The 19,590-nt window shown below is 38.0% G+C and overlaps 1 protein-coding gene across 3 annotated transcripts in view; it reads left to right on the forward strand.

The window, feature by feature from the left end:
• KIAA1328 (KIAA1328 ortholog) overlaps positions 1 to 19,590 on the forward strand; it is a 182,112-nt gene that overhangs the window by 10,757 nt on the left and 151,765 nt on the right. For all 3 annotated transcript variants that reach the window (XM_042862349.1, XM_042862348.1, XM_042862350.1), the window contains exons 4-5: positions 2,554 to 2,648; positions 12,160 to 12,275. In XM_042862349.1, the coding sequence (XP_042718283.1) occupies positions 2,554 to 2,648; positions 12,160 to 12,275 (211 nt within the window). The remainder of the gene's footprint in view (positions 1 to 2,553; positions 2,649 to 12,159; positions 12,276 to 19,590) is intronic.

Below are 19,590 nucleotides of genomic sequence, written 5' to 3' on the forward strand. Positions count from 1 at the left end.
TAACTGTTCTTGATCATAATTTTCCATCTTCCTACTTTCCGTTTGATGGAATTTGTCTGCTTTGTCAGCAAGTTGTCCTCTTTCAATGTGTGGTTTATAAAGTGAGAGCATCTTCTCCTTATGTAGTGTACTTCCTCTAGAAAATACGGAGTTATGAAATTATGTAGGTGTGTAGAAAGGGCAAACATCTTGAAAAGGGAGTCTATAAGGTCTTGGAATCTATCTTATTTGTTGTCTTGTTTTTATGATTGTGGCAGAGCTGTTGCTGCGCTTAATTCCACAGTTTCATTTTGAGAAGTGAAGCCAGCAGGGCTGGAAAGTGATTGTCCCTCTCTACTCTGCTACTTTAAGGCCCTATCTGGAGTACTGCATCCAGGTCTGGGTCCCCTGCCCAGGAGTGATGAGGAGCTGTTGGAGGAGTCCAGAGGAGGGCCATGAAGGTGCTTGGAGGGAGCACCTCTCCTGTGAAGGCAGGCTGAGGGAGCTTGTTCAGCCTGGAGAAGAGGAGGCTCCAGTAAAGCCTCACTGCAGCCTTCCAGTACTTGAGGAGAGCTTAGAAGCTGGAGAGGGACTGACTTGTTACATGATCTGGTAGCAATAGGACAAAGAGGAATGGCCTTAAGCAAAAGAGGAGAAATTTAGGTTAGTTGTTTAGGAATTCTTTACTCAGAGGGTGGTAAGCCACTATTACAAGTTACCCAGAGAATGTGGGATGCCCCATCTCGGGACCTGGGCAGCCTGATCTGGTTGATAGTTGGCTGCTGTGCCCATGGCAGGGGTTTGGAACTTGATGGGCTTTAAGGCCCCTTCCAACATAAGCCATTCTATGACAAATATTACAATACTAGTCTGCCTTAAGAATTTTTTGTCTGCCATCTATACCTATGGATGGTACTAACAAGCATGGACTAATTTTCCAATTTTTCCTTTTCCTTCTGTTTGTTTGTCTGAAAATATGTATGTGGACATTCTGTTGAAATCTCATCTATTAAAGCAATTCAGTTTATGACACTTTTTGAATGAAGAAGAACTTTTTTTAAAAAAAAAAAAAATTCCAGCAGCAGTCAACTAAAAAGAAAATAAAAATTTTCAGACATTTGCAACATAGGAAATGAACATCCTTTAACTATACGTTTAGTTAAACTTAAATTCAGTTGTGTTGAAGGCTTTCTTTGTGTATAGTAAATGGTATATGCTTGGGAAGGAAATTGGAATCCCCTTGAAAAGCACCAAAATGTAATTTGTCTTGTGAAACTGTTTTTTCAAGGAAACTATCTTGAAGTTAAAATGAGAGCGTACTCGCAGGGTCAGGTGAATATAACAAGACTGTAAAATCATCACCTCTTTGGAAAGCTGTATAGTCCTTTGTTTTAAACCACTGTTCAAGAAGCAATTAGCTAAGAGTGGAAAGGGGCACTTCCTCTCTGATGTGTGTAGGTCAGCTGCTATTACTGCTAAGGAGGGGAGATAAGTCCAGTGTTTGCTTTTCTATGTTCAGAGGTTCTTCTGTGCTGTATTGTGCTAACTTGGCCAAGCTGCAAAGCATTTGGTAGCCTTCTTGTATCTAATGCTGAGCACTGCATGTGCTCAGGGAGGTTTGTAAAAGGCTGGACTGAAAATAAACGAGTAAGACTAAGTGGAAATATTTAAACTTGCCAAAATCTTGGGCACACCAGCACAGCTATTATTACTGCTGTCATCTTGGGCTTCTTATTTTGTGCTTATTGCTAGCAGTGGAGAACTGACTGAAGTTTCTGGAGAATAAAAGCAATTTTGACTAAAGATTTTTTTCCCACTGGGAAACACCCGAAGTAGGTAGTAATAGCAGTAGCTAGGCACTGCAAAGGATTATTGCACAGATGTAGAGCAATATGCCCTCTGGTGGACATTGATAACAAATGCTGCAGTTTTTAACAGTAATAAATGAATGCATTAAAAGAACTGAAGTACTGGAATACGCTAAAGATTTCTTCTGAGAAGGAATGGTAAGTTGAGAAGGTAGCATATAAATAATTAGAAACAAATGATGGTGACTTACAAAGGGCTGTGTACTTTTTGATGCATTAAAAGATTGTATGAAATATGTACTTACATTAACAACACATTGCACGCATTTTTTACTGTTTTGTTTGCTTTGCTGACAGTTGCTAAATCGGAATGTTTTTTTCTTACTCAGTATTTCAGGATTCCAATAAAATAAAGTTTGAATCTGGGTTTGAATATTGCTGCACTAGATTTCTAAGTCATGAGAATCTATTGCATTTTATCTAATATAGATCAGTGAATAGTATCAGTCTTGAAACTTTACTCAACATGTTTAGTGTTGAAGAAAGTATCCTGCATTTTACAAGTTTCAAGTCTCTCATAATTCTCCACAATTTTGGTAATTTGCTCCACTGAACTGTACTTACAGATGAAAGTATGCACACTATTTCCAGTTGGAATTTGTCTATCTTCAGCTTCTAATTACTAGGTCAGAAATGCTTTTAATGTCTTATGAAATACTTGTTCTCTTTTAAGAGTACTTTCTAAAATGTGGCTTTCAATTTTCAGGTCACTAATGAAGGAGGAATGAAGAGTGCTTCTTTAAAGGATTTATGTCCTGAGGACAAGAGACGCATTGCAAACTTAATTAAAGAACTTGCCAGGTGAGAATAAGCATCACCTGAAAATGCATTATGGTTAAGGAGAGTCATTCTTCTAATTAACATCAAGTAATATAGAACTGCATTATGGAACTGAATATTTGCATAAAGTAATTTTTATTCCTAGAAGAGGTATGAATAGTGAAGCAGCCTGATCAGTTTTTCCCTGTTTCAGCCCAAAATATCCTAAACATAATGAAAGCAGAAGCCAAAGTTTTGTGACCTGCAGTAGTTCATCCATATAAATACAGTCACAGGACTAGAATTTTGTTTGCTGTGTTTAACCTGTACTTTAAACATGTTATATAGGTTTATGCTTATAAATATTGTCTTCTGGAAGTAAGAACATCACTGATATGAAATTCTGTAATGCTTATTTGTCAGGAATAAACATGTATAAGGAACTGTACCTTACAGATGGATTGCTGATCTTGTGACTAAAAAATGCTAATCTGTATGTACTCATGTTTGCATGTGTAGAGCAATAGAATCCACTGTGGTTTTAGCTTATTTTGCCAACTTAATTTGGCAAAATTCTACTTTAATTTCTTCATGTTCTCCTAATTCTGTGAAAAGAGAAGCTGTAGTGATGGAATTTTCTCAGCTTGAGTGAGAAGTTTTTGATTTTCATTCCTGTACTAGTTGCATTTATGGAGACAAATGATGTCAAAGATAAATTTGAGTGGGAGAGAAGGGTTGTTTTTCTTCTCTGTCCCTTATGCTTTAGAATCTCTGGGAATCTGCTTCTTGCATGATGCCTATAAAAACTGAGGAACACGTGGAACTGTGGCAGGCTGTATTACGATACCAGAGGAGAAAACTTCATGAGGCCATCTTAAGTCCTCTGGGCTGATAGTGTCCATGCTCAGAGCTTAGCTGCAAAATTTTGCTAGAACAGAGTGCAAGTTCTCAGTATTAATGAAATACTTTTCATCATAAATTTTATATGTGCAGTAATTGGCAAGCATTACTGTCCTTTTTCTTTTCATAAAGGAAAACTTGGGCAGAGAAATTAAGTTACTTGTTCAAGGTCATGCAATAAGTCTCTGGTGCAGCTAAGAGTATTTTCTCTCTGATTGTCCTCATCCACAAGACCATTTTGCCCACTAATAATTTGTGCCCATGTAGGATTCCTTGCTATGCAACATTTCAGTAATTTCTGAAGTTCTTCATGCTTGCAATGCTATTTTATCCTACCTCATGTGTTAGAAAATGTCTAGTTAAGGCTGTCAAAATGAGTAGATTGCTAGGAAGCCTGGTTACAAATTGTCAGATGTTGGAGCTATTCGGACACTGTTGCCACTGTTGATATATAGAGATATATTCTAATATTTAAAAAAGTCTTTCACTTCATTGTTCCTCGTAATACACTGCTCCCTAGTGAATACTTGTACACTAACTCATTTGAGTATGGGATTCTTCTTAAATCTCAGATGCTATGATTTTTCCCCAAGGACAGCTTGATATTTCTGCCTGACATTTCTTCGAAGAAAAATAGAAGGTGCAGCAACATTAATTTTGAAAAGTAAAATTAGTGGAACACTATTATTTTATACTTAGTTCTCATACTTAGTTCTCTTTTATTTTTAAACCTAATCATATTTTTATTGAATGTAATTAAAAGTCCTTCGCAGAGTAATAGGGATGTTGAACTTTAATTCCGCTCACCTCGTCACTTTTTACAAACTCTCCATAATTTTCATCTTGAGTTGTGCAATGATGGAGAGCTTCTTACAGACAGAACATTTGCTGCTGTTTTAAAGAAGAAAAGGAACCAGCAGAATGCTTAAAATTTTCTGGGAAGACTGTCCTGTACTAAATAACTGGAAGAATAAAGATCTCACTTGACCAGAGCTGTAATTAAACATTCTTATTTTGATGCTGTTTGTGAATTAGAGTAATGGTGGTTGAAACTGATTGCTGCATGGTTATTGCAGGATGGTGGAAGAAAAAGATTGGTCAACAACTGCTTGCATGAAGGCAGATATGCTGGTCAGCAACTCTCCGCATGAAGGCAGATGTGCAGTGACAAAATTCTGTCTGCATAGAAACCAGTGGCAAAATATGATTAATGTCTGGTGCTTGGATTTCAACCACATCTTGCTTTAGCAGTTCAGAGTAGTGTTATTCACCTGACTTCTGCAGCTGCTGAAGGAAAGCTGATGTACTTTTCCTATTTTCCCTTCTTTTCCTCCAACTCTCATTCCCATTGCACTTTTGAACACTGAGAAAATGCATCAGCTTATATGCTGAAGTGTGAGACTTTGTCTTGGTGCGAGTAAATTGTGATGCTGCCTATATTACCACAGAATCATAGGATGATCTGGGTTCAATAGGACCACAGTTATCATGTTGTTTCAACTCCCCTGCTACATGCAGGGTCACCAGCCACCAGACCAGGCTGCCCAGAGCCACATCCAGCCTGGCCTTGAATGCCTCCAGGGATGGGGCATCCACAACCTCCTTGGCAACCTCTTCCAGTGTGTTACCATCCTCTGTGTGAAAATCTTCCTCCTGATATCTAACCTAAACCTCCCCTGTCTCAGTTTAAAACCACTCCCCCTTGTCCCATCACTATCCAGCCTCATAAACAGCCGTTCCCCCTCCTGTTTATATGCTCCCTTCAAGTACTGGAAGGCTAGAATGAGGTCTCCCCAGAGCCTTCTCTTTTTCAAGCTAAGCAATCGCAGTTCCCTCAACCCTTCCTCGCAGGAGAGGTGCTCCAGCCCTCTGATCATCCTAGTGCCCTCCTCTGGATCCATTCCAAGAGCTCTGCATCTTTCTTGTGCTGGGGGCCTGAGGCCTGGACGCAGTGCTGCAGATGGGGCCTCACAAGAGCTGAGCAGAGGGGGACAATCACTTCCTTCTCCCTGCTGGCCACACCTAATAATTATTGTTATTATACTTTCCTTTGAAAAACTGAGTTACTCTGCTCGACTTATACTCTACTGTTGGGAATTCCAGTGGTTGACATCACGTTAGCTGTTAGAGACTTGATGAAATTGAATTTTGAGACAGTGTTGAATGGAAGGACACAGCTGTCTCCTTTCTAATCCTTCTTTCTTGTTTAGAATAATCTTAGGTTTTGCTCTGTGATAATCTAACCATTATTTTTCTTTTGAACATATCAAGTTTATCTTCCCTCCTAAAGTGAAAAGAGAAATGCAAACTGGATGCAAACTTAGAAAACTGGAATATTGCAGAATTATGGAATGTCTTGAGTTGTAAGTGACCTTAAAGACCATCCAGTTACAACCCTCTGTTGTGGGCACAGCTGTCACCTTCTTATCAGGCTGCCCAGGGCGCCATCCAATATGACCTTGACCCCCTCCAGGGATGGGACATCCACAGCTTCTCTGGGCAGCCAATGCCAGTGCCTCACTGTCCTCTGAGTAAAAAAAAGTTCTTCCCTAACATCTAATGTAAATCTCCCCTCATTTAGATTAAAGCAATTTCCCCTTGTCCTATCAGTATCAGACCATCTAAACAATTGTCCTGGGGGCTCCAGGCCCTGGATGCAGTGCTCCAGGTGGGCTCTCATGAAGGCAGAGTAAGGGGAGAGTAACCTTCCTCACCCTGCTGGCAGTCCCTCTGTTGATGCAGCCCAGGACACAGTTGGCCTTCCAGGCTGCATATAGGGACTGCTGGCTCACATCCAGCTTTTTGTCCACCAGAATCTGCAAGTCTTTCTCCATGGGGCTGCTCTCAATGAGTTCTCCCAGTTTCCACTCATATCTGGGATTGCTCTGATCCAAGTGCAACGTCTTCAACTTGGCCTTGTAATATTGTAGATTTGCAGAGTCATGCCCATGAACGCTGAGGAGCTCTGTGAGTAAATGGGTGATCACATTCAAGAATTTCCCATGATTTTCAAAGCCAACCAGCATGGTACCTTCATGTTTTCAACAAGATGCTGCTGGCATGGTGATGAAAGTATTAGGCACATGGTAAGAGCAAATTTTAACTCTCCCTACAAGCAGAATCCTTTTAAGAGAAAAAAAAAATAGTCTTTATCTCAGCTTTTGTTCCTGCAGGCTACTCCTAAAGCAGTCATCAGCTTATGTAATGAAATGAGTAGTGACACAGTGAAGACACTGAAAGGTTCTTACCATCATACTGTGTGCCAGTGTCAGGACACATTAGCCTCTTCCAAGAGGGAGTGCAAGCTGTCTTGGGATCTATCCAGTTGACTGTTGAGCATTAAGGACTTGCTAAAGACCATACTGAGAATGATTTCATACATTTTAAAAGCTATAGGCAGATTTTGAGAGGTCTCAGCATTTAGCTGAATGAAAATGATCTTAACTTAGTTTGTAGAGAAAATGTATGTAAACACTTGGAAGTGTTTACCTTGCTCCTGACACATAGCTACAGAATTTTGACTTTCTGACTCCTGCTATGATGCACGTCATAGTTCTGCCTTTAACATTTAAAAGTACAGCTCACATACAGCTTTCTTTTGAATGAACTGACTATAAGACATGGAATGGTTATGATAGTTTTTTTTTGTTTTGTTTTTGTTTTGGCTTTTAGTATTGAGAATTTGCATCTAACTGTTTAGTTTATCTTATTTAAAGTTTTAGGATAAGGAGTTGCAAGTTGGATGTTAGAAAAAAAAATCCCTTCTGAAAGAGTGGTCAGACACTGGAACAGGCTGCCTTGTGAGATGATGGAATTGTTATCCCTGGGGGTGTTCAAGAAATTTGGAGATAGGGTACTAAGGAGCACAGCTTAGTGGGCAATATTGGTGGTAGATGGGTAGAGGGACCAGGTGATCTTGGAGGCCTTTTCAACCTTTGTGTTTCTATGGTTCCCTGTAGTTTTTGCAAACAAGTCCATGAAAGTAACCTAGGTACAAAGATAATGTCCTTATCCTCAAAAACAGGAGTGACTGCCCTTTTCAGAGATAATATATATAGTTTTTTGCTATCAGATGAGTGTCTTTCTGGCAAAGACTGATGGCACCCCCAGAATGACTTGTACTTAGCAGCTAGATAAACAGCTTTTAGACAGCCCTTTGTACCTCACAGAGAAATGCTTCATCCTTCCCAAGCCACTGGCTTCCTAAACTCTTTGTAGAGTGGTGGCTGTCTGGGACACAAATCTTGTCCGCTAGCATTGCGTTATGTGGACTTTTGTACCTGACATTAAGATGAAATAGACCTGCTAAAACAGAAGTTTTCTAAAAAAGCTGAAGGTGGAATTAAAGCAGAAGGCTAATTTGAGTACAGAACGGGAAACCATTGCAAAGGAATACAGTAGAACTATTTGTAGCATGTACCTCTGATTTAAGCGTTGTCCCTCCTGCACTTAGAATCTTTGAAGGACAGCTTGCATGTGGAAGTCCATTTTAGAAAGGCACAGCATTTGACCACTTGAGCTGCCTTCTTTCCTGGGTTTGCCTATATTTATCTCATATTTAGCAAATTGTTACCAGGCTATAACTTCAGTATCAATCTTTTTATTTATGTGTATGTGCATGTGTTACTTTAAGAGACAATATTCTGCTGCAGTCCTCTTAATTAGTCAGGCATTGAGACTGCAAATGAGATATCCCTAAGCTTGTATGAAAATTGCTTCTCGTTGATAGGTAAAGCATGCCTAGAATTATTGCATCACCAATCACGCTTACCTTTTGTACTTAAAAAGTCATTTGTAGCTATAAATTCATGCTGTGAGATCAGGTTTTGTATTATTTTGCAAGCTGCATATAATAAAATATATCCATTGTGCACCAATTTCAATTATGGGATTGTTGGAGGTTTTTGTTTTTTTTTTTTTTTTTTTTGTTATTTTTTAAATTTATACAGACTGCTTGTGACACTTGAGTAAAATGCATCACATTTGCAAACAGTACCCTTAAGACAAAACTGCTGCCATTCTGTCTTCCTGCAGTGCTGATACTAAATGTCACTGTTGCCCATTTCTGCCAGAGGCATGTTGTGATGGAGTCTGGCATTAAATTTGTTTCATCTTTTTGGTGCACATCTTTCACTTGGAATATCCAATTGCATTCTGTGGTTCGTGTATGTAGGGCTCTGTCTGATGCACTTATCTTGGTCCTTGGTCTGTGTTTTTCCTCCTGTCACCATGCCTACTCCAGATGCCATTTTTTTCTTGAAATTTAAATCCTGTGGTTTGCAAGAGTGGTCACCAAAATGTTTTTTTTTTTTAAAACTTGTTAGCACACTACTTTCAAGCAAATGTTCCCAAAAGGTAAATGCTCCCAACAAGTATGTGACTGATGAGTGAGGCTTCCAGCGGCTGTGCTTCTTGTTTTGTCTTCTTTGTCTTAACTTGCTCAGCTACCATTCTCACTATGTTTGGATTTTAAAAAGTGAAAATGCTGCTTTTCATTTGCTTTGTCATTGCTTCCTTCCTTTGTTTTCTTTTTCAAAGTTTCTGGGCTCTTTCAGTCAAGAGGAGTTACTTTTGTGCTTTGTCTGTGGTGTGATGTTGATGTTAGTATTGTTCTGACTCTTCCCATTGCATGACAGTTTTCATTAGACAAATAAAACTTAGTGCTGTTGGCCTATGTGTTGCTTTAAAAATTCTATCTGGAGAGCATCAGTCTCTTTTCCTCAGAGGATTGAGTCAGTTTCATCAGCAAAGTTGCTGATCAGTTGCTTCTTAAGATGAGACAGTAGCAGCAGTAAACACAGGAGCACATCATAACTGGAACTGGTGAATAAAGAATTAGTTTGAACCCTAAGGCTGGTGTCTTAGGAGGGTCTGTCGGTATATCTACATCACTTTTATTTATTTATTTTCTACAGAGGCTCCTGCAAAATAAAGATCTTCATCTAGATGCATCTAGAATTGCATGAGCTTGAAGTGTTGAATTTAAAACAAATATTGAACAAAGATGTCTGTGACCTATGCCACAGGTTAGGTGAATGTAAATTTATACACAAAGAAATATTGTAGACATTTAACAGCAGAAATAGTTCTACTGATATGTCATCTTCACATTCAGTTATCAGTCTTTATTTGCACCTGCAAACAATGACAGTCAAGCTGAACATCAATACGTTGCCCAGTGGAGTGGTTGTGCCCTTTGTAGATGGAGAGCCGCCTTCCTTTCTCTGTTGCTTTCCAACCATGGAAAAACACAGTCTTTTTTTTTGTTGCTTTCTGACCAGAGGAAAAACAAGTTACATTTCTTTCTAGGAGCATTGTGAGCCTTGAAATGTTTCTGTTTGGCAGCAGTGAATTCCTTCATAGTTTTGCTAAGAATCTTCTGTTCTTTACTGCCAGAAGGCAAAGAAAGAAGGATATAAAAAAATCTCTCTGAGCTATGTATAGGATATGACATAAATCCAGCACAATCTGATGACATTCTTATATTTCTTTTCTCTAACTTTCTTTTGCCACCTCCTGTGAGTAACTGTCTTCTATATCTTGCCTGCCCTTTATGAGCTGTCTTCTGCTTTGTGATACATAAACACATATCGCCACGTTTCTTCTAAGATCACTTACTGTTCTCAGTCATTTACTGCATAAGATATGTGGCACAGTATATTCATGTGTCTGTGAGTATGTCAGCCTTCTGTGATCTGTGTTAAATACAAACAGAGCAAGTGAATGTGATGCAGACGGATACAAGCAGCAAATCACAGAATCTAGAAATGGGTGAAGCCTGTTTTAGAGCAGTTACACTACTGCACAGTTCTTTCTTTCTTCATCACATTTTCATGTGTTATTGTTTGATTTTCACATTCTTGCTTGCCAGCATTGTCCAGAGTTTCATTTGTTCTTAACCATGTTCTAATGCAGCATCTGTCTTCTACTTAGTAAACAAGCATCCTTCCTTGTATGGTGTCCTGGAGACAGTACTTGTCCACTGTTCCTCTTCTAATTGTTTTTTCTGTTCTTGTTTCCTTCATGTATTTCATTTATCTGCCCATTGCTACCTTCATTGTTTTTTTTCTGATTGGTATCTTTTATTCGCTATTCTCTACTACTCCTAACTCTAGGAAAAAATACACAGGCTTATATCTTTTGCTGTTCACATGAAGATAGGTCATATGCTCTAGACTCTTTATCTGATTGCTCTTGATTCAGAGGAAACAAACTGGTTTGGGTAGATGGAAAAGCCTGGGTCTGCGGCCTGTGGCATATATACCACTCCTGTGACTGTTGGGGAGCAAGGATTTATGGTTGACCACTCTCAAAGACTTGTTGCCTGCTCACATTACAGGAGCATATGGATGAGATGGATGCAGAGTTAATGTAGCTGTTTCTCTTCATTATTTATTATCTGATGTGTACAAACCTCTGTTAAGTCTTTGAGGGAGAGAAGGGAGCCTTGGAGTGTTAGGGCATAGGGTTGTAAATAAGGCCTTGGGCATATGAATAATGGAATATTTTGATACTAAATCCATGTCTTTTTTAACCTAGAAACTTTATGCTTAACAGCTCGTTCCAAGCTATCAAACTGTCCTAATTTATGGAATTTGATATATTCTGTATGTTATTTTTCAGCCTCTAGGTTTGTAGAGAAAAGGTGCAAGTTTTGGTATTATTGATAATTTATGAATTCATGTAGTCTGTTAGAGATGCTGTGGGAAAGGCTGTAGGTTGAGCTTAGAGTTTGGGAATGTTGCCTGCTTGTAGCTCACCCTGGAGGGGTGACCTAATTGTAGTATTTATGGCTTTTCTGTTGGAAGACCAGAATAATTCTGCGTCGTCTTAAGAAGGGAAAGATGATGACAAATGGTGGCTCAGACCCTGAATGGCTTTTATGTGTGTTTGTATCTATATTTAGCCATGTTTTTAACATAGTCACAGAATCATCAATATGGAATGGTCATTTTGCCTACATGATAACAGAACAACTGTTTTTACAACTCCCCTTGAGATGTAGAATAAATGATCATAGTAAAAATTTCTCACATTATAATCTTTTAATCTAGATCTAATTATTTACACTGGGCAGCAATATACAGGGTGCCATGGCCCAGGCAGAAAGGAGAATTTACTCCAGTGGCTTGATATTTTAAGATCCACAGAAGAAGGCAAGCTGTTTCATTTGGAGAAAAACTAACAAGAAAAATGTTCCTTTCTTGAACTTATATTTGACCAGTAAATGTGAAAGAAGAATTAGTTTATAGATTAAGAAAGAAAAGAGATTTTTCAATTTCCTTTCTGTCTCAGTAGCTAAGCTCACCCATTTGAATTTTCTGTCTACATGCCCTAGGCTTATATGGATCCCAATGTGTCTTCATTACAGCTGCAGAAAATCAGTCTGCTCAGACCTCACTGTGGGTTCAGAGCCTTACTTTGTAGTTCTGTGCTTCCCATTAATGTGCATGCACTCTGTTGAGACCACTGTCTTTGAAAAAATAATTTCTTGGGAATCTTTATGCAACTTTCAGTGTAATATGATAGAGCAAACATTATGAGAAATGTAGCTTTATGTGGCTGGGGAGGATGCATTTATTTAAGCAAAGGATCTAGAAGTTGGGCACTGTGTTTATGGGAATATATTTTATTTCTCTCAAATTCTTTTCAGGGTGAGTGAAGAGAAGGAGGTGACAGAAGAGCGGCTGAAAGCTGAACAGGAGTCATTTGAGAAGAAGATCAGACAGCTAGAGGAACAGAATGAGCTTATCATCAAGGAAAGGGAAGATATCCTTTAAAAAAAAGTATGAAAGGGCTCACTGTCTGAAATAAAAAGTGAACTATGGAGAAATAATTGTTCTAATTTATGGCAGAGAATAAATCTGCATGTGCTGCCATTCAAAAGCAATCAGAGAGATGACTTGTCAGCATGTGATGCTGGTTCATTTGAGCTTAAAACTGCCATCCAGCTGTTCCTATGATGTTGTTTTGCTATGAAACAGATATTTGTCAACTAGAAATGACAATAAGGAATTTGTGCATTAAAATATGGTTAGAGATGTTTTTTCTCTTAATCCTGTTAGGTTGTTGTAATTGAGGTCTAAAATATATCTTGCACTACTCTGGTGCTCTCTGCATCCTGTGAAAGGTAACTTAAATTGAAGGCATTTAAACCTGTATATTTGTACTCCAGGGTTTAGCCAGCTTGGACATTTTCTATTAATGTAGGTTTAGCTGATTTTTTTTTAATGCAGACTGTGACTTCCATTTTTTTGTTAAACTGCATATACTTAGTCCCAGTCCTGAAATACCAAATGCAAAATGATCTTGCAAGGAATCATAGCTTTTCTACACATCTTTACAAAATACTCATGTTCGTATCTCTCCAAATCTTTGATATTGAGGCTTTGTTGCTTAATTCCTCAGAAGGCAGCAATTGACTACAGTGGGATATAGAAGAGAGTTCTGCAACTGCAGTAAAAGCAAATAGCATGTAATTCATCAGCAGCTGTGTAAGTAGGGAGACTACTAATACTACTGTAAAAAGCACTGATGGAACTTAGCGTGCAGAGCTATTTTCAGTTCTGAGTCACCCCTTGCTGTAGAAAGAAATGGAATTAGAAAAGTTGTGGAGAAAGGCTTGTTAGGATTATGGAGGTTTGCAGAACCTATTTTCTGAGAAGGGACTAGTGTGCATGTGTGCTTATGGATAGTGGCTGGCCGTATAGAACTAGGCTGACTTAGTGGTGAAGTGAATAGAGGAAGAGAAAACGCTGAGACAAAAGGGACTCTTCAAGCAATAGGCCAGTGACAGAGTCATAGAATTACTCAGGTTGGAAGGGACCTCAAGGATCATCAAGTCCAACCGCAGCCAAATAGAACAGAAATGAGTGGAGACAAACAGTCCATAACTTAAGCGTGAAGTTGGTGGAGGATTCTTGAAATTGTGAGGAACTGTATTTTACAGTAAAACACTGAAATGTTTGGAGGGAGGGATGAGAGAAGGTGCTTTTTTTTTGTTGGAACTTGATTGGCTTATGAAAGAAATTCTTGTGATCTGTTGTTTTTGACAGCAGGGGATTGCTGTTGATAATGCGGCAGATCCCTTGCAGCTTAGTGGCACTAATACTGATAGAAAAAAAGTTGTTTTGTTGTTTTGTTGTTTATAATAAGTAATATGCACATTTACAAGCTTGGCTGGGCATGGAACAGTTCCTGGAAAATATTAAATCTGATGTATTTAAGAGCCATTAGATATGACTACAACTCTTTCACATTGATTACACTGAAGTAAATATTTTTTACTGTATTACATCTTGTGGATTCATTCGGTGCATGAACGTGGGTGGGATGTTACATTCCCAATGGATATATTCAATATGTATTTATATAATTTAGGCACGTAAAATTTCACTAATTCATCTGAGGTTTACTTGATTATTGGGAAGTAGCCATCCTTGCTTTTTTTGCTTTGTTTCGTTGTTTTGTGTTTTTCTTTTTTTTTCTTGTTAGAAAATGACTGCACAAGTTTGAATACCTTTGTACAGGAATTCAAGTAGTCATGGCAGAAGGTTAATGCCTGCAATTTTATACTTCATAAAACTCTATAAAGACTAGAAATATAAAACAAGGTTATAATTTAAAACAACGTAATTTTAACTGTTAGAATACTTGCTTGTCATCTGACCTCTGAATGCTTGTTGTAAGATGAGGATTGCTAAGAAATATTTGCCAAAGTGGAATATAGATTCTGGCTATTTTTAAGTACAGCAACTTGAAATTCTTCTGAAATTTACAGAGTTCACTTGTAAGTAAGAAATATAATAGCATAAGGAAAAACCTCCAAGTCTAGTAAAATCAATTTTACGTGCTTTTCCCCCTTCCCCCAGCCAATTTATTTTCTATAAAATTACTTTATCTAGCCCAGTATTTAAAATGATCCTACAATAATAAATCAGTGCTTCTGATATAATGGTTACAGCTATCCTGTGAAATGTAATTTCAGCTTGGTAGAGGTTGAATTTGAATAGCATGGGGAGTGTGTGCTTTTCCAGGGAGATGTCTTTTTTTTTTTCTTTCTTAAAAAGGATCTTGTAGAAAGGATATGCTTTGTGTGCTTGAACTCCTTACGTTAACAGCAGAATTTTCTCATTTTGTTGTTGTTCATATGTTTGTTGCTGTTGTTCAGAGGCTTGTGAACCCGTCTATTCAAATTTATTGTTGAAGAGCTATAATGAAAGCTGGGAGGGGTGAGGGCATTCTGCAGCGGTCTCACAACAGGACTTTTAAGTAATGTCACAGAACTGAAAGAGGGATAGTATCTATCTGAAGTCTAAATTTACATTTGCTTTGGCCAGTAATGACTGAGTAGGGCAAGGAAGCTTGCATGCAAGTTTAGTTTCTGTTCAAATGAACTGTCTACTTCTACTGTGGTTGAAACTTGGAAATTTGAGCAGTCCTTACTAGCGCTTCCCCCAAAGGGAACACAACCCTTGTGAGCATTCAGTGATCTTCAGTAGGCTGGCTGTTTGTTAAGGCTGCCAAAGGCTTATTATAGTTTAAAAAAAAAAAAAAATGAGGTGTTTCAAATAGTCATCTAGTCTGCTAGTCTATTTCTTTTTCCTAAAATGCTATCTTTAGGCCTGTGGTGTGTGATAGTTTGGTCAAAAGCTATTTTGGCTTAGATTTTCACATGGTATGTCCACGTCAAAAAAGTGTGCACAATTTCTTTTTATATTACAAAAAAATACAAAAACAAAAGCAAAAGCAGAAAAAACCTTGACATAAGCTGTTTGAGTGAGTTCCAAAAATAAAAGTGGATTGTAGTATCACTGAGATTGGAAAAGACCTCCAATATCTTATACTCCAACTGTCCACCTACCACCAATGTTTCCCCACTAAACTGTGTTTCTTAGCACAACATCTAAACCTATTTTACACTGTATAAACTCTTGTAGTCTTATTTCTAAAAAGTTCTGGTGCCCATGCTCTTTGGATATGAGATAGTGGTGTAAGGTATAAATTCTGTGATTACATCTTCTGATGTTCTTATTAAAATCTACCCAGTTGGGCCAAACATTTAGACTCTGGTAGAGCCCCATAACACGTGCTCTGGCTCTTTCAGTGGGTCAATCATAGGTCATCTGCACAGTCTAAACGTTCCTGTTCTTGTGGACTGCTGCATCTCTGACTCAAGACTGTAGTATATCCTTCCAGACTTGGAACTAACATCATCCCATCTGCATCTGGAGATGTGAAAGGAGAGACAAGTCAAAAGATAAGAATAACTTGTGGAGGAGATAGTGTAGAGAGGTCAAAGAGTTTGAGGTCAAACTAGGGAAAAGGAGTGTGTTTTGGCTGAAAGGTGGCAAAAAAGGGAAAAAAAAAAAAAAAGGAAGTTGGGGCAGGCAGAGGTAAGATACTTATATCTCAAAATGGTGGAAAAGTGAATCTTTTTTCTGATAGGAAAGATTAAGCAGGAGTTAGAGTGGAAAACTGGGAAATGAGTGCTGGAACATGGCTGAGAGAAAGATTTGGAAAAGAAGGTTAATCTGGCCATGAATTCTGTGAAGGAAGTAAAGCTTGTGTCTGAGTTTAGAAGCGTTTGGTTTGAGGAATCAGACTTAAAGAAGAGCCAGAATGGAGGACCTGGAATTTGTCAGATGATTATGAGACGGCACAACTAAAAAGGATTGTGTCTGTTCAGTGTATGATAGCACACACTAAGCTTTGAAACAGAATTCTGGAGTAAGCTAATGTGAAAAAGTTCACTAGCCTCTGTGTCTTCCCTTACGTTCATGTTAAATATTTGTTTCTTGCGTCTGTATCACCAGATCATGTTGGATACATACGAACAACCTGAATTCTACCATTTTCTTTGGCAGGTTAGACTTGCAACTTAAATGTCCTTTGAAATTCTGTTATGTTTCATTTGTGTTTTCAGAATAAATGAGAAGCAGCATGCCATGTGCTCATAGGCTGTATGTGTTATCCCTTCTACTTATGCTAGGGGCTGTTAAGAGAAAAGCTGCTGACTTTTTTCTGGCATATTTTCAAGAACCCATTATTAATTTAGATCCCAAATACGAGTTAATATAAGAAATGGGGAATTATCTTTTGTAAGATGCCCCAATACTGTCATGATAGATGTCTTAGGAAAAAAAAAATGAGATTATTAAGAAGCAAATGCTACTGTTATTTCAAAGCCCAAAGAAATTATGTTATGGTCTCTAGCTTTACTTGTTATCACTATTAAGGATTTTTTTTTTTAAATCTACATTTGATGTTGTGTAAATGCAGAACCAAAAACAGCCTTAACATTTCTGTGAATATTATTGTGAAAGGAAAGAAAAAAGACTATTTGCTTGCCAGAATAATCATTTTGGAGAGAAAAGAATCAACCCTAGTAATTACTTGTTTGCTTTATATTTAGAATGTACCTGGATTTCTCAAGCTTTTTGGTGGAATTATTTTCAAACAGAACATGATCTGTTGATTTGAAGACTCAGATGAGCTCATAACGTAAATCCTATGTGATTTAATTGGTTAGTCTAAACATGATCACGGACTGTTTGCATATCTCCTTTTTGTTGTAACTACATAAGACTATTTAATTTCTTGATTTTGCATGCAGTTAGCAAGAATATTGATTCATCTAAAACAGTTAATTTTCTGATACTGATGGTGAGAAAAAATATTAATTTGCTGGAAGAGTAATGAGCTTCTTATAAACATTGTCTGGACTCTTTAATAAAGTGATTTCAGTTTTTCCATAGCAGTGCTCATTGTGTTACTCTCACATACACTGGTAAATTACTGATACTTCCATATTTCCTCATTTTTTATCTTTTTTGTGTTAATGTGGAATTACTGTTATTTTTTAGAGAAAAAAAAAAAAATTACTGACTTGATTAATGCCAAAGAAAAAATGGTAGGGAAGCGAAGGTGAGACTATAGAATTTACCTGACTTCTGTGTTATGCTTTCCTCTCTATTATGTTGCATTTGCTTTTCTGACAGTGTGGGAATAAATAGGCTTTTTTCCATTCTGTTTTCTTTTTCACTCTGACCCACCAATATTGTCATCACAACCAATGAAGTGAAATGATAGCTATGGCACAGAAAGCCTTTGGCAGCGTGCTTTGTTTTGTTGCATGTGTGGTGCTTCTGTCCTGCTGCTTGTGCTCCTGTCTGAACCAGACTCGTGTTTGTGACTAACCAGTGCCGTCCTTTGAAGAAATACAGTTGTTTTGAACTCACAAAGGCAACACACAATGTCATGTACAAATAGGATATGGAGATTAACAGTATGGTTAAGCATGTAAAAATGGCAGGTGGATCCCTCTACTGAAAAAAACTAAAGTTTTTAGTTTTTAGCAAGAAGAAAGTTTGTGTGAACGCCTTTTCAGTTACAGGAAGCTTGTGCTGAGTGCTTTTGGAAGTCAGGCTGCTTATTTAAAACTCAGTAACAGTTTTACTGCTTAACTGTAGCTAAGTCTAATTCTGATTTTTGGTTTTGCTGTTGTTTTGTATGCTTAATAATCACAAGGTACAAATTGAGGGATTTGAATTACAGTCATCCTTTTTCTTCTGTTTCTCAAGTCAGCTTGGAGTTCAAAATGCATCCTTTTCTGTTTATCATATGTGGACATATCCTATATGTCATTTTGTGTATCATAATTTGCTTGAAGGCATGTGAGTGGAATGAAAAATTAGCGATTTATAATTTTCTTCCATTTTATCCAAGCACTTCACTCTTTGAAGGTGTTTCCTTTACTATTATTGTAGATCTCCTGCTAGTAAATGTTTCTAAGCAACCATTACAGTCCATTGAATAAAAGCTGAACATATTAAAAAGTCCCTGAATATTTATATGCTATTCTGTAATGGCAGTATTGGCTAAATAATGTATGTATTTAAGAACTTCTCAAATGTAAAAGAATCAGTCAAGGGCTATTGGGTAAATAAGATATTTTGAATTTTTCATGAACTTTTAAACTAAAACAAGGTGAAATGTATTGTAATGTTGAATGTTCAAATGGATCAATGACTGGAGATTCATTTAGAGCTCAACTTTCTATTTTTTTTTTCCAGCTAGCACCTTTGAGCACAAGCTAACCACATTGTCCATATTATGAAATTGTCCAGAATCGACAGGCAGCATCTAAACAATCAACATCAGCGTTTTTTGAATACAAGCTTGAATATTGGCTTGTTGCCTGTGAAATAGTATCTGTAGTACAGAACTACAGATGTGGGATAAAAGAAGCAGAGCTGCTAGTTTTGCAATTTATACTGGAAAGCATGGAATGACATTATTCTTTCTGTGGTTAATTTAAGAGAGATTCCCATCTGGCAGCTCTGATGTGGAAATTTGGAGTCCCAGTGGGGTAAATGTTGAGGGATAGCAGCATTCTCACATCTCAGTCTTGGTGTTTCTGAGATGCAGTCTTGCTGGCTAAAGAGCTTGAATTATACTCTGTTGGTAGTGTCTAGTAGGAATATACTTCACAGTAAACCAGACTTCCATTTCAAGAGGACGAATTGTATCTTGAGTGAAAGCTTGATGTTATCTGTACTGTAGAGTTTGAATCTCATAACTGGGTATGATGATAAGTGGAAGTGGGGACAGGCACCTTGGGAGGATGGTGCTAGGGAGGTTGCTAGGCTCTGTAGGTCAGGAAGACCAAGGCCCAATGAACTGAACTTGACACGGGGTGCAGAGAAGAACAAAAGGGCTTCTACAGGCACGTGAGCCAGAAAAGGAAATTCCAAGATGTACCTCCCACAGAGGATTATACATTCATGCTTGTATCAGTGGACAAGAAGGCTGAAGTGCTCCTGCCTGTCCAACATTGTTACTTTTTATGATGGCATAACTGCATCAATGGACAAGGGAAGATGTCCAAATGAACTTCAGTATGGCCTTTGACATGGTTTCCCACAACATCCTACCCTCCAAATTGGAAAGATATAAATTTGGTGAGTGGACTGTTCGAAGAACTGGTTACAAGACTGTACTCAGAAATGGTGGTCAGTGTCTCAATGTCCACATGGAGATAAGTGACAACAGGTGTCCATCAGGGGTTAGTGCTTGGACTGAT

This window comes from Lagopus leucura, unplaced genomic scaffold (assembly GCF_019238085.1).
Source record: "Lagopus leucura isolate 7727_CA_CO unplaced genomic scaffold, USGS_WTPT01 Super-Scaffold_650, whole genome shotgun sequence".
Lineage (NCBI taxonomy): Eukaryota > Metazoa > Chordata > Aves > Galliformes > Phasianidae > Lagopus > Lagopus leucura.